Source organism: Raphanus sativus, chromosome 6 (assembly GCF_000801105.2).
Source record: "Raphanus sativus cultivar WK10039 chromosome 6, ASM80110v3, whole genome shotgun sequence".
Classification (NCBI taxonomy): Eukaryota; Viridiplantae; Streptophyta; class Magnoliopsida; order Brassicales; family Brassicaceae; genus Raphanus; species Raphanus sativus.
The window spans coordinates 6,920,837-6,936,078 of NC_079516.1; the positions used below are offsets into that span (position 1 = coordinate 6,920,837).

The 15,242-nt window shown below is 33.6% G+C and overlaps 3 protein-coding genes across 3 annotated transcripts; 2 read left to right on the forward strand and 1 right to left on the reverse strand.

The window, feature by feature from the left end:
• The first annotated feature begins 3,727 nt into the window (after positions 1-3,727).
• LOC108807245 (E3 ubiquitin-protein ligase RING1-like) lies at positions 3,728-5,824 on the forward strand. The gene is made up of 2 exons (XM_018579507.2): positions 3,728-4,752; positions 5,641-5,824. Exon 1 carries the CDS (start codon positions 3,813-3,815, stop codon positions 4,749-4,751), a length of 939 nt encoding a protein of 312 aa, XP_018435009.2. The 5' UTR covers positions 3,728-3,812; the 3' UTR covers position 4,752; positions 5,641-5,824.
• A 623-nt stretch (positions 5,825-6,447) lies between these two features.
• LOC108810878 (plant UBX domain-containing protein 16-like) lies at positions 6,448-7,663 on the reverse strand. The gene has a single exon (XM_056988063.1). The coding sequence runs from the start codon at positions 7,326-7,328 to the stop codon at positions 6,537-6,539; it is 792 nt and encodes a 263-aa protein (XP_056844043.1). The 5' UTR covers positions 7,329-7,663; the 3' UTR covers positions 6,448-6,536.
• Positions 7,664-11,429: 3,766 nt separating this feature from the next.
• On the forward strand, positions 11,430-14,705 carry LOC108807017 (phytochrome-associated serine/threonine-protein phosphatase 1-like). The gene is made up of 10 exons (XM_018579250.2): positions 11,430-11,675; positions 11,879-12,025; positions 12,110-12,177; positions 12,490-12,547; positions 13,060-13,170; positions 13,264-13,314; positions 13,427-13,570; positions 13,662-13,757; positions 13,857-13,928; positions 14,293-14,705. Exons 1-10 carry the CDS (start codon positions 11,595-11,597, stop codon positions 14,374-14,376), a joined length of 912 nt encoding a protein of 303 aa, XP_018434752.2. The 5' UTR covers positions 11,430-11,594; the 3' UTR covers positions 14,377-14,705.
• Positions 14,706-15,242: the final 537 nt, after the last annotated feature.

The following is a 15,242-nucleotide window of genomic DNA, read 5'->3' on the forward strand; positions in this document are numbered from 1 at the left end:
TTTTTTTTGCTTTAGTGAGTAGAAGGAAGGAAGGAATGTTGTGGCTTAATTTGAAATGAGATTCACTTTGTGATCATTTAAATAGATAATGTAAAGACACTATAATTAGGGGTTGGATTACGTGCATTGTGTAATAAATTTGATCTTATCTTTGTTTGGCTTAAGATTAGAAGAAGTAGCTTGTTAGTAACAAGAGTTGGTTAATGATAAACACCAAATTTCATGCAGAGTTTTTACTGTATTTGAATGTTTGTTAGACTATTCTTTTCATAAAAATATAAGACAGTATATTTCATAATGATCATGAAAAGTAGAATAGTGGATTTTAGTCTTTTACAACTGTTTTCGCTGTGCTACTAAATAGTTTGTTTAAATAGTTTTTTCCGTTAAATAGATTTCAAAAGTTAATTTGACAAAAATAGATTTCAAAAGTTAATTTGACAAAAATAGATTTCAAAAGTTAATTTGACAAAATAGATTTCATAAAATTATAACAATTATATATTCATTTTATATTTAATTATTTATTAAATATATAAAATAAGTATATATTTAAAAGGTTAAAAATGATAAACTAGAGAATAATTTTTCTTCTTTCAAAATCTGTTTTCGAATTTCCTTTAAGTTCTGTTTTTCAGAATTTTTGTTTTCAATTCTTTTTCCTAGAAAAAAAATCTTTTTTGAAAAAAAAACATTAGAAAAATCTTTCTAACGTGTATGATATCTTTCTGAATTTGCTAAAAAAAATGAAAATTCCTAATTCATGAATGTCTTCATAAATATTTAAAAAGACTTATTGAATATTCCTAATTTGTGTATATTGTCTTCCTCAATTTGATGAATATGTATATTTAGGAAAATAGTATTTAATGTATAACATTTTAAAAAAACTTGCGAAAATGCTTTTAAATATGTATAATAACTTAATAAATTTTAAATATTAAATAGATGAAGGCCTTCCAAAACTTTTAGCAAGATTTTATACATATTTAAGAATATCTGACTAAATATACATATAATTAAAATTGAGTAATCTATTCATAAAGGTCTTACTAAGTATACTTTTAATTGTATTTTAAATACATATTTATAAAAGTTGAGAAATTGTCAAAACTATGACATTCCTAATACCACTTTTCAAGTTTACATTAACCACATTTACCTTCATTTTAAAAAGGTAAATAAACACTTATAACTCTAGAATTAACTATATATATATATATAAAAATAAACATGTAATCTTAAAAAAAATTAGATTCAATTGGAATGTGGGGTTTTGGAATTTAATAAATATATAAATAAATATGTAATCTTAAAAAAAATTAGATTCAATTGGAATGTGGGCTTTAGGATTTTAATAAATATATAAATAAATATTTAATATTAAAAATAGATTCAATATCGAAAAAAGAAATTTATAAACTTTCGAATTTGAAAACATATAATTAAAAAACTCTAAAAATATGTTTAATAATTATTTATATTTATATATATATAAAACAAGAGTATAAGAGTACTTTGACTCTTTAATGAAGAAAGTATTTTTGAAAATGTCTATTTAATGAAGGTAAACATGATAATGGTATCAATAATGTGTTAAACATAAAATTTTGAATTTGTCTAATATACTACTTTTCTTGTACCATATTTCATTTCTACCTTAACCACAAATTAACATGTTTTAGTTTATTATAGGGGCAAATCTCTAAAATATCACTTTTTAAGTTTTTATCACAAAAATAGCATTCAAAGAATAAAATGACCAAAATAGCATCTTTTTGTTTTTAAAATTTTCATTTTTATTTTTTATTTTTAAGAATTTGAATACATTACTAAAACTCCATCTCTTTAACTCTAAACCCTAAGTCTTAGATTAATCAACCCAAGGGTTATAAATGCATATTTACCCTTGAATAAAACTTTTTTTGATCATTTTCTTTCTTGTGATGCTATTTTTGTGACAAAAACTTAGTTTGGTGCTATTTTGTCTTTTTCTCTTAATTATATTGTTAAAACTTATTTTATACTAAAATATAGACCAAAACAAATTAACATGTTTTACTTATTATGTTTTAAAAACTTATGGTATACTAAAATATAAATTGTAAATACTATAGATTATACAAAATTAAAACTGCTTAAAATAAAAATATTTATAAATTTTTCTTAGTACATGTTTTTTTTTCCCAAATTGAAATATTTTCATAAAAGCCCAAATGCCAAATTGACACTACAAACCATACACCAAACCCACCAGCCAAAAAACAAACACACGGCCCAGCAGATGGTCAAACAAACACTAAAAGGCCCAAAGCCCACAAAACCGCAACCCAAACCCACTACCGACATCACTCTCCACGTGCTGCAATCCTCCAATCGAAGGCGCCACGCAACGAATCGATCGACACCACTCTGCATCACCGACGCACGACGCTGTCGGAACCCTCGATTCGCCGGAGTCGCCTGGGCTTAATTCCGGAGCACGCCGGAGACTGTCTCTACTACTTCATGATCTTCGCCTGGCTCTAGACATGGAAAGCTTCATCGTGTCTCACCCGAGATCTTCATCCACCGCCATCGAAATCAACCTCAAGCGTTTCATCTTCCTGAACCCCGGTTTCTTCCACCGAGAACTTCAAACACAGACCGAGAGCTCCTCGTGAAACCAAACCCCAACCACACAACGGATCTACATCAAACTAAAACAACTATATTTTAACAGAGCCGTCGTCGACAAAAGAGTTTAGACGACGCGGAGACTAAAACCGAACGTCTACCTTTGACGGAAATATGCAACGCCGACGAGTAGAGCCGAACGCCCACCGCGAGAAAGATGCGACACCGGAAGCAAAAGGATCTTCTCTTGACAAACTTGGACGCAAAGGGGACGAAACCATGACTAAAACCGGACCGACGGTGGCTGTGAGAGTCCACGCCGTCGGCCGGAACAGATGGATTCACCAGATCTTCTTTCTCTCTCTAAAACTTTCTCTCTCGACGTGTTTTAACTTAGTACAGTTCTATTTGGTTTTAAAATTTAAATGTAATTTTTTACTTTCTCAAAATTAATGCAAGCTGTTCGGTCTTCGCCACGGCTGTGACTGCTCCTCCGGCCGTAGTAGGAGTGTTTTTCTATTTTATTGTTTATCAAACTCTCGTATGTATCAGCTTTTCGCATTTTTTTTGTGTGTGTTAATGTATGAGGTTCGAGAGACGTGAAAGTTTATATACACACAAAATAACAAAAATTCCAATATTTTACAATATATTATAGTTATAAAAATAAATATAAAATAATGGGTAATGAATTATAATTTATAAAATAAAAATTTAAACTCAGATATGAAAAGTTAGATAAATATATATCTACTTGATAATGAAATTAGCTAATATTTATAGTATAGTGGAAAAGGTTACAGTTTGTATTTTAGGATCATAGATGTCTATGGGTTATTTATCAACCATACAATATACTAATCAAATACAAGATAACTTTTCGAAAAAATATTAAATTGTTTATGTTAAAAAATATATTTTTCTTAAAATTCAGAACTTAACTATATTTTGTATAAAATAAAAATTCGAACAAAAAATAATTATCTAATTTTGAATCACGGTTCAAAATCTATTATTTAAAAAAATATCAAATAAAATTGATATGGGCCGAAGCCCAAGTATTGTAAGTAACGTAAAGGAGAGTTTGAGTCGGCCACAAATCAAAGAATAATTATATTCTCTCTCCTGTGACAAGTTGCTCTCTCTCTCTCTCTCTCTCTCTCTCTCGTCTGGCGCTCTGAAGAAATTTCTCCGTCATGTCTTCCGGTGGAAACTCTACTTTCTCCAAGATGTTCTTCTGTCACCAGTGCAACCGCACAGTCACCATCTCAATCTCCTCCTCCGCCGATCCTTTCTGCCCTCTCTGCTCCGGTGGGTTTCTCGAAGAATGCGACGAACCAAACCCTAATCCATCCCCACCCCCAAACCCTATCGGTTTCCTCCCGATGGCCGATCCTTTCTCCACCTTACTCCCTCTCTTATTCGGCTCCTCCTCCTCCACGAACCCCAGCCTCTTCGGTGGTCCACGCTCCACCGATCACCCTCACGGTGGAGGAGCGTTCGATCCGGTGTCGTTTCTCCAGAACCATCTCCAGCATCTGCAATCCAGCGGCACTCACGTCCAGTTCGTGGTGGAGGATCATCCGTTTGGCCGGGTACCGGGGAACATGGGGGACTACTTCTTCGGCCCTGGCCTCGAGCAGCTGATTCACCAGCTCGCGGAGAACGACCCTAACCGTTACGGAACTCCTCCTGCGTCCAAATCCGCGGTCGACGCGCTTCCGACGGTTAAGGTGACGATGGATATGTTGAGGTCCGAGATGAACCAGTGTGCTGTGTGTATGGATGAGTTTGAGGAAGGTGGGGATGTGAAGGAGATGCCTTGCAAGCATGTGTTCCATCAGGGTTGTTTGATGCCTTGGCTTGAGTTGCATAACTCTTGTCCCGTTTGTCGGTTTGAGTTGCCTACTGATGATCCTGATTACGAGCGAAGGGGGCAAAGTCAAGGAGGTCAGATGAGTGGGCAGGGATCGGTTGGGGGGCAGGGGACGGGGAGGAGGTTTAGTGTACAGCTGCCTTGGCCGTTTAGGAGTCAGGATGGATCTGGTTCAGGGTCTGGAGCACGTGGAAGTGGCGGCGCTGGTGGTGGAGGTGGTGGGTCTAATCTTGAGACCAGACAGGAAGATTTGGATTGAGGTTTGTATCTTTCCTTACTAAGTAAGGACTCCTTTGTGTTTGGTATCTGTGTTGTCTTTGTGTGACTAGACTTCTTGCTTTTTTATGGGTTTCTGAAAGGTACGAAATTTGGGTTTTATATTTTGAAACCTCAGAGGTTATAATAGGTTGTTTGGCTGCAAGAACATTGTCAATTTGTGGGTTTCCACGGTAAAACTGAAATTGCAATTGAATTGTGGGGTTAGGCATCTGCTTTGCAGTAGTGATATACAGGGAGCTCAAATGTGGCTGCTTTACTTGAAAAGCACCATAGGTTTAAACTAGTTCTTCAGTTGCTCTTGCGGGTCCTCTATGTTAGCTAAATTGTCCATGTCGATAGAAGAGTGTTTTAAGGGGTATCTTCCGAGATCTCTTAAGACTCTCACTGTGACTGCTTTAGCCTGATGATATGGGAAACTAGTTCTCTGGTTAATGGAGTAAGTTGTCTTTCTTTAGATGCGTAAATACTGGAGAGTAAGCAATTGTAGTTCTATAGTGGTTACGAAGGAATGCAAATGAGTATCATGAGCTGCATATCTATTTAGACAAGAGTCCAAGGTTAGCATAAACATGAGACTCAAGAGTCACTGAGACATTAGTTGGAAAAAAGTTGGTCTCTAAGGCTTGTGCGTCTGATTTTTGGAAAAAAAATATCAAATTGCTGCAGCCGATTATGCGAGAGGTTATAAACAATATATAGAGTTGTTATTTGAGTTAATTGCTCATACGTATTATTATTCAAGTCTGGTCGAGTTTTTGAAACCACTTTGTTCGATGACATGTTGGATCCCATAAGGTTTACATTGCAATGCTTTGAAGATAATGAAAACATTTTGTCCTAAAACTTACTGCTTTCATTTGTGGTTGCAGTATGGCAAGAGAGTTAAGAAGAAGGCAGTTTCATTAGGGAAAAGAAAGTGACATTGAGGGTTCACCATATCTTGTACATTTAACAAAACAAAAACAAAAAGAAGAGTATTTTATTGTCTTGTTATTTTGGGATTATACAACGAGTGTGAGTTCTTAAAAAAAAAATCGCAATATTTCATTTCAACTGGTGTTTGGGTTTACTTCCTCCTAAAAAAAATAGTTCCATGGATTGGGTGGGACTCTGAAACTTGACCCCCCCATACACAACTTTGATTCAGATATCAAATTCTGAAGAATTGGGAGACTTAAAACATAAAGTGGTTGGCAAAGCTGATTGATAAGTATCTACAGTATCAAATCAATTATCAAACAAACAGCCATTGTGGATTTGTGGTGACCTCTCCTGTTAGGTTAGGTTTCTTTCTTATGTGTTCAATGAGGTTTGTTGAGACGCAGATCATAAAGTATTTTGCTCTATTCGCAGTTTTAACAACTATAAAGCGGAAATGAAAAGCCCCAATAGCTTTTATACAATAACAATATCATATTGAGGCTGTAAAATTGGCCGTATAGTTCAAAATGCATTATGTAACTTGAACCAATACAATACTTCATAACGTAGATTCTACAAATCGTATAATATCGTGGTATTAATTTTGGAAAAGTAGCAATTGAGAAATGGCATATGATCAAAGGGAAAATTTACAGTTCAGTTGAGATTTCAAGAACCAGAAATTAGCATGGTAAGGGATGGTAAAGTTGAACATGTTATCTGAGTTTACCCCTTTAGAAAAAGAAGAAACTGAACTGATTAATTATTACAAGGAATAAAGAAGCGAGAAAATAAGAGGAGCAACACGCTCGAACTAAAAAAAACGCACAAAACTCGGAAGTATTCACTTCAAAAGAATCGAGATCAACGAATTATTAGCGAGTCCAGATTCCTCAAAAGTTGTGTTCGTCGTATCTAGTGGACAATGAAGAGTCTTGGAATCACCAGGAATCTCAAGTACCGGCTTATACGCATTAAACTCAATCTCCCATTCTTCCAGGAGAGAATTACAGAAAGACCAGAGAAGTTGAAAAGGTTCGGTCTTGAGAAATCTTCTCTGCCTTCTTCTCCCATCTGGAACCCGAACACATAGACTGCACACAAGGCTTTTATCACAGTCTACTTTCGGCTCTTCTGTCAAATCCGGTAAATCTACCAAATATTGTCCTGGCTTTAAAGGAGGATCAACCATGTCATCGTCATCATCATCATCGTTGCTTGGAGACCAAGTCTCCTCGTTTTCAAACTCTTCACCCCAAGAAGGATCAACGATGTCATCATCATTGTTGCTTGGAGACCACTCTTCTTCCCAAAAAGGACCCTCGAAGTTGTTGCTTGATGACGACCAATCATCCTCCTTTTCAAACTCTTCACCCTCGGAACAAGTTTGATACTCCTCCTCCGTTTCAGAGATCAGAGACTCAATGTCCTCATAAGGACCAGCCTCCGAAAACCACGACAAATCCTCCACAAACCTCTGCGCTTCAATCACACCGCTCCACATCCCCATCTTCTGACCGGTGACGGGATCTATCACAAGCACCACGGGTGGAGCAGACTCGATTTCGTACAAGTTCGACATCATCTTCCCTTCGATTGTATTATCATAGATATGCCACAAGACGAAGCTGGACATAACAGCTTCCAAAACGGTGTCGTTGGACCATAAATCACGATTGAGCGTGTGAGAAGCAAACTCTGTTTTGGATTGGAGATTCACTAGCAACCATAGATTCTGTGCACAACAAGGTTATTTCGCATCTTCAAAGGTACCACCCTGGAAAAGAAAGTCTACGGGACGACGATACATGGAACACAAATCGAACGTCGTTGAGTCGTCTATGTTCTTGTGGAGGAGAAAAAGATTTGATGGATTCGTCAAAGTTGTTGCTGTTCTGAGAGATCGACAAGTTGTAGAGTTTGGGTTTGTTTATATAGATAATCCAGAAAGTGAAAACTTGTTTCTATTTCCTTTTCTGTTTATATTGATATTTAGAAAGAGAAAACTTGTTTAGATTTTTTTCCTTTTCTGTTTATATTGATATATGGAAAGAGAAAACTTCTATAGATTTGTTTCCTTTTCTCTCAGACCGTCTCTAAGTAATCGTGACCCCATGTGCTCGCTCAATTTTTACCTTTTTTTTTTGTCAAATGTTAAGAAGCACGCTCATTTTTTTATACGGATATTTAAAGTTTATATTGATCAAATAAGGTAACTGGACTTGATTTTTACAAAAAAATTTTTTTAGATTTAGGATCTTAAAAGTTAAAATACAAAGAAAAGTTAACAGAAAAAGGGAGACCCTGTGCATATGCAATGTTAGCACATGACTACAAACGGTAATTTCATTTATAGTGGAAATGAAATTTCGTTTTGGATTAAAATTGTATGATTAATATTTTCCTATTTTCTCTTGAGATATACCACCTTTACAATTGTTTTTATTCTTCAGTTTTAATTATTTTTTTACTAGAATAAAACAAAAAATCAAAATCCACTAACTGGGAATGCATGTCATTACATTATAATAATGCTAGGATTCCTTAATGCTAGGATTCCTTATTATGGATGGTATGAAGGTGTCTTATCTAAGTATCAGCTTTCTTCTTGCATGTTTTTAAAACTTTGGTGCTTTTGTTTGCAAGATAATAGTAGTTCACGTGTTGGAATGTGTATAAATTGATGGAATTTCCTTTGTGACGGTGAAGTCATAGTACAACCATAAAATTCATGAAAGTTTTTGATTTAGGCTCGATGTTTGGTTTAAAACTTGTGGCTGCATAAATATAATAATTGTGTTGATTCGAACAACTGTGTTGCGGCGATGATTTTTTTCATAAATTACTGTCCACAAATAACTATCCACATAGACATATATACATTAATACTATGCATGCTTGTCCACAAATATCCATCTACACACAGTTAATATGTAGTCAGTCTTGTTCGAATTTGAGTTTCAACACCATTTACCTTACATTATTTGTCCATCCATATTTCTTTAATAAACAAAACCCTTCTCCATATTCTCTATGTCTCTACTTCTTTTGTCCATATTTTCCATATCAACATTTTTTATGTCCATAAAACAATTATTTAATAAATTATAACTTTGTAAATGTAAAAATATATATATGGATATCAAAATTAAGAGAAAAATATACATGTTTATTTTATATGTTATATATGTTATATAGTTGAAAAAAAATCTGATGTGAATTCATCATAGTTGAAAGTATTCAACATATTGAATACTGAAAAGTCGAGTCCATTTTTGACTTTTTTCATCTTAAACATTTAAGGTCAGTTATTTTATAACAATTTTTGTTTTTTTTGTAAAATACCTGCTTTACAACAATGTCTACAACAATGCCTGCAAAACTCAAGATGACATTTATTGCCGAATCTGTGACAGAATTAATGTCTTCAAAGACTCTATAAACAAGATGCTGTCCAGGGAAGACTAGGGTCTTCTCGTTAAAGGCCGTTAACACGGACTTATCTGTGGACTAGAAGTAAATTGATATTGAACCTTTCAGGACAATATCTTGGTTCTGTGTTACATTTATGATAGAATCAACCACGCTGATTCTCTGATGTGCAGCTACATAGCCTGCATTCTAAAAAAACATAAAATTTTGAAACATTAGTTAGTTAATATTAATGGACAACACACAAGATTTATTTGAGAATAGCTGACAGAGTAAGTGTAACGTTTTGCAAGAAACAAAAACTCTGACAGAATAAAAAATTTACCAACATTTGATAACAAAGTAAAGAGGTGATAGCCTTTTTATAACAAAAAGAGATGATAGCTATATTTTAGTAATTAGAGATTTATGAATTCACTCATTTTCTTACAAAAAGCAACTGATTATACACTAATTTGTTTTGTAATTCACGCTACAATAACAATTGAATTTAAATTTTACAAATTTTGTCAATATCTTATTATCTAACGATCTATGTAATTTTAAACATTTGTTATTGAATTCCACTTAATGAATTCACAACTTGAAGGTAAAATCGTGGTTACTATATTTTATCATGATTTACTTAAATTTTCAAATTTTTTTCTTATCTTTTGCTAAATATTTTCAATGTTTTGTTTTGTTAACATGCATTTAGATACTAAACTCTATATGTTGAATTGGAATGACAAAAAAGACACACTTATTTACATATTATCAATAGATGTCTCATCGTGTGGGTTAATGAGCCTATGATGCAATTATTTATTAAACAAACCAATTTCACAAAATTGTATTGGCATAGTTTTTTTAAATAAAATTATATTTTAAGATGCGTCATGTTGAAAGTTGTAAAACAGGATTTTGAATCAATTTTTCCATTGTAGATAGTCTAACAACACTATACATTGTAATGTAAACTAGATCATGACCCGCTCGACCGAGCGGGAGTCAATTTTTTTTTATCTTCGTTTTTACTAAATGTTATATATGATTGCAATGTGTATTAATATAAAATTTTGATTAATAACAATGTGTACTAATGTGTTTAAATAAGCAATGTGTTTAATTACTAAATCTGATTTTTAAATTTTATGATAACGTAAAGTAGATTTTTTTATATTATTTAAAATATATACTGCTATATATTTTGTATTTTCAACATTTATTATACAAAACTTACATTGGGGTATTATTTATATGAAAATATGTGTAACATAATATATTTATATATTATATAAACATATGCACACCTGCACGGTTTTTTTTTTAAATGTATTTTATATTGTTTAGTTTTATGTAGTATCGAGTTTGTATAATTCAATTTTGTGTTTAAAGAACAATATCAAAACTGTCTTTCGTATGTAAAAATAACACTTTGCAAGCGCGAATTGTGTTTTTTTTTATTGTAACACAAAATTTTATATAAAACTTATGTTTTTTGTACATTACGAAATTTAATTTTTAAAATAATTATTACGTAATTTCAAAGTGAATTTTATCTCTAAAGTCTAATATATTTTGTGTGTAATGGTTCAAAGCATTTTCGATATATATTATATTTCAGTTTGGTTTGTTTTTAGTATTATTGTATAAGTATAATACTATACAATATTACTATTTTCTATACAATATATGAAGCTATGTGTTATTTGTTTTAGAAAGTAGATTAGGTCCAACGTAGTTATAAGAATAGTCATATCTTTATGTATGTGTCTATGATTTATCTACCTAATGTTATTCGTACTAATAAAATTAATATGGCCAATGAAAGTATACTGATCAATTTAAAATGAATTGTATAGGGTAATTATAGAACGATTAATATTTTAGTATTCTTAGTATATATCTTATCTAAATCAACATGTAATAAATGTAAAAATCATATACGGAATATAGACAAAAAGAAGAACTGTATTTAAGGAAATACATCAATGCAAAGTTAGACTATGGTATGTACTATATATAAAGAATGAGATATTTAATTTAAATATATGAGATCTACTTTTAAAAATTTACCTAAAAAAAGTTGTAATGTTCCTGTTTTAATAAGATAGATTGATGGATTAGCCGATAAAGCTGATAAAGCCCAATTTTTTTTAGATCTAAACTAATTAATGTCTAAAAGCTAACCAAATTAAACCCTAATTATAACCTGAAATTTTCGTAACGAGACACATTCGGTTTTACCTCAGTAATGCACTGTTTATTTTTTTTTACCATGTGAGGCGTTTTAAAATAAAACCCAAACGCGAACGTAAGATTTGCGTTTGAAGCGGTGGGAGATCGATCTTCCCCTATTTCATCTCTGCTCCTCCTCCTCCTCCTCCTCTTACGTAACCCTAACGAAGTCGGAGTTTCGCCATTGAAATCGACGGAGAAAGAGGCTGGTGATTACTAGATAGATAGAAAGAGAGAGAAGAAGGGAGCAATGGATTTGGATGAATGGATTGCGAAGGTTAAGGAGGGTCAGCATCTCTCCGAGGAAGAGCTTCAGCTTCTCTGCGAATACGTACTCCCATCTTCTTCCATACTACTACTCAGATTGATCTCTATCTTGGTGCCTTCGAACTCTGGTCTTGAAGACAATAAATTGTTATTAGTATAGAAAGCTTTAATACTTGTGATCCAGATATAATTTATGTTCTGAGTCATTTGGTTATTGAGTAGCCTTTGGCTAAGCAGAAGAGATGGTTTATGTTGTTACTTACACAGGTGAAAGAGATTCTGATTGAGGAGTCAAACGTGCAGCCTGTCAACAGTCCAGTCACCGTCTGTGGTGATATCCATGGCCAGTTTCATGATCTCATGAAGCTTTTTCAGACCGGAGGTCATGTTCCCCACACCAATTACATTTTTATGGTACATTTAGTTTTTTACTTTTATTTTTTCCCGCCGTATCGACACATTTGATAATGAATACAGTCATGATCTGCTTACTCGCAGGGGGACTTTGTGGATAGAGGTTACAACAGCCTTGAAGTCTTCACTATTCTTCTGCTTCTTAAAGCTAGGTTAAAAGTTTTCCCATAACTGCCTTTATCTTGCCTTTAATATCCTCTTCCTTCTGCTTAGGACCAAGTCCTTGTTTATTATGCCCTTGATCTTGAAAATTATTAAGCTTACTTTGAAAGAGAGTTTCAATAAACTGCATTCGGAATTTTTGATTTAGATGAGGAAGTAACTGCTTCATAGGCCTTTCATCTCACTCTGTTGTTTGATTTTGGAAAAAGATACCAAGTGATTTAGTTTACATTGCTATTTTTGAAGTATATATCATCTTAAGTGTTGGGGCATTAAATCATGATTTGTATTGTATTGTGTAGACATCCAGCCAATATTACACTTCTGCGTGGAAATCATGAAAGTAGGCAGCTAACGCAGGTATCCCTTATTCTCTTCTTCTAATATCTAATTGTTTTCTTCACACACTTTCTAGGAGGTTGTGTGGTTTCCTTAGCGCTCTTAATGTATCTTCTAGTTGACATGCGCTGTTTAGGAATTAAGTTTTAGCGATGATCATTTGTTTCAGTGCACTCCTGGCAGACCTTCTTAAAGCTTAAGCTTTCAAGGTACCTTTTGGTCGAACCTGCAAACAATATAATCATAAGTATATTTACAAAGTTGTTTAGTATTGTTACTGTAGATCTTGGATATTTTTATGGAACACAGAACCATTTAATAGATAAACACGACATACAATAGAAATAAGCGATGTTGGGGGGGGGGGGGGGGGTTGTGTACTTTTATCCAGCTCTCTGTTTTGTATTGGTTCTAAATCAAGATAATTGATTCTGGTCTTACTTTCATATACATTTTGTAAGTGATGTGTTTTGTGCCGCTGGAAGGCACATTTTATAGTAGTGAGATTCTCATCCCAATGTGTGTGTTTTCAGGTATATGGTTTCTATGACGAGTGCCAAAGGAAGTATGGTAACGCTAATGCGTGGCGATATTGCACAGATGTTTTTGACTATCTTACCCTATCAGCTATTATAGATGGCACAGTAAGTCATTTTTTCAGCAACTTGGTTTTGTCGGTGAGAACGCATATGTTTGCTGTATCCTATCCGAAAATAAGATGGATCTTCTTTGTCTAGGTTCTATGTGTTCATGGTGGCCTTTCCCCGGATGTCCGGACAATTGATCAGGTTAAACTCTGCTTGTTTTTTTTTTGGGTTTCACCCGTCAAGTATGTTTCTGTTGAGCATGTTATTAAGGCCATCCATCCACTCACTTTAGATCTTTTATTGTGGGCTCTAGATAAGACTGGTGGATAGAAATTGTGAAATTCCCCATGAAGGGCCCTTTTGCGATCTTATGTGGAGCGATCCCGAAGATATTGAAACATGGGCTGTTAGTCCACGTGGAGCTGGCTGGCTTTTCGGATCCAGGGTTACTACTGAGGTATGATTTCCTTCTTCAGTAGTGGAATCAGTACTGTAGTTGATAACATCGGTTTCTTGAGTCTGATATATGGTTTCGACTTCTTGTGCAGTTCAATCACATCAACAAACTTGATCTAGTGTGCCGTGCTCACCAACTGGTACAAGAAGGTCTTAAGTACATGTTCCAAGATAAAGGCCTTGTAACTGTGAGTGTCCTGCTTCTTAATGACGTGACCCTTTTTATGCTGGAAAGATTGCTCTGCTTAATTGATGTGTGTTCTTTCTTCTTCTTCTTTGGTGTGAAGGTGTGGTCTGCACCTAATTACTGCTACCGCTGTGGCAATGTCGCTTCTATATTGAGTTTCGATGAAAACATGGTGAGCCATCTCTTCAGTTCGTTCCTATAGAACATATAGTCTGTAGCTTTCGCTCGTCATGCATAGTATCCATGCCACCTTTTGTCTCAACAAGTGAAGATTCTCTTACTTAAGTGATATCATCACTCATTTTATTTTTGATATTCGGCTCTCTACCAGCTTTAAGTACACACTTTTGATTTGTATCTGCTTTTTGAAGTGGAAGGTTTAAGGAGAATTTAAGTAGGCCGTGTGTGTTAGAAATTAGAATATCTGATTTACCATAGATTCTAGGTCATAAGTCATAACATCACTGATCACTGTATCGGTCATTATGTCTTATGGTTTTAATAATAAAAACCATGGGAATGCTTGTTATTACCAGGAAAGGGATGTGAAGTACTTCAACGAGACAGAAGAGAACAATCAAATGAGAGGGCCAAGGACTGGAGTTCCGTATTTTCTGTGATGAAACGACGATTATAGTTTGACGTGATGATGGTGATGAGGAAGCGATTGCTATCATTGGCAATATGGTCAGGTCTCAAAAAGGTTATTATGTAGATATAATATTTATCTACTTATGGGTTTCACTTACTGTACTTGCATTATTTTTGTCCCTCTAGGTAAACATTTTCTTTGTGAAATTCAACAATTCAAGACTTCATAGTTTTAAGTTACTTTTTTCTTTTTGTTTTCCCCGATTGTTTCTTCTGTATTGTTTACTTACACTGTTTCCTCCTTGTTTAGTTGTTGTTGTTGTGAAGATGACATTACTTCTAAAAATAGTTAAGAATCTTCACAAACTCGCAATATCTGAAATTCAAATATGACTACTTGTTGTCCTAGGAAGCTGTTTTTAGTCATTGGGATTTTGATGTGTAAGCTTTTAATGTTTCATCTAAACTTGGCGTAGGTGACTAGTGGTTGGCAATTTGGCATCAGCGGATATCCGCTATTTTAGCTTGTTCTACTTCATCAGAATCTGAATCAAGTCTGTCACTTGTATTCGATTCCCTACTTTTTGGTATTTGGATATTTTGATAAATTCATTATTTTTAACTGGATATTTAATCGGTTTCTAACCTATATTTTTATCTTTTAGTGAAAAAAAAATTCGGTTATTTTTCTATTAAGTGATGTTCTTATAAAACTAAACTAGAAAAGCTATGTAACGGAATTATTCAATATTTATTTTAAAAATAAATTTAATAAATAAATATAAAATTTGCATAAAATACCATGACTGTAAAAGATATTTATTTATTTTAAAATGTTTAAAAATTAGAGCTAAAATTATGATTTGTATTAAGTATATATAATATTTACAAATAT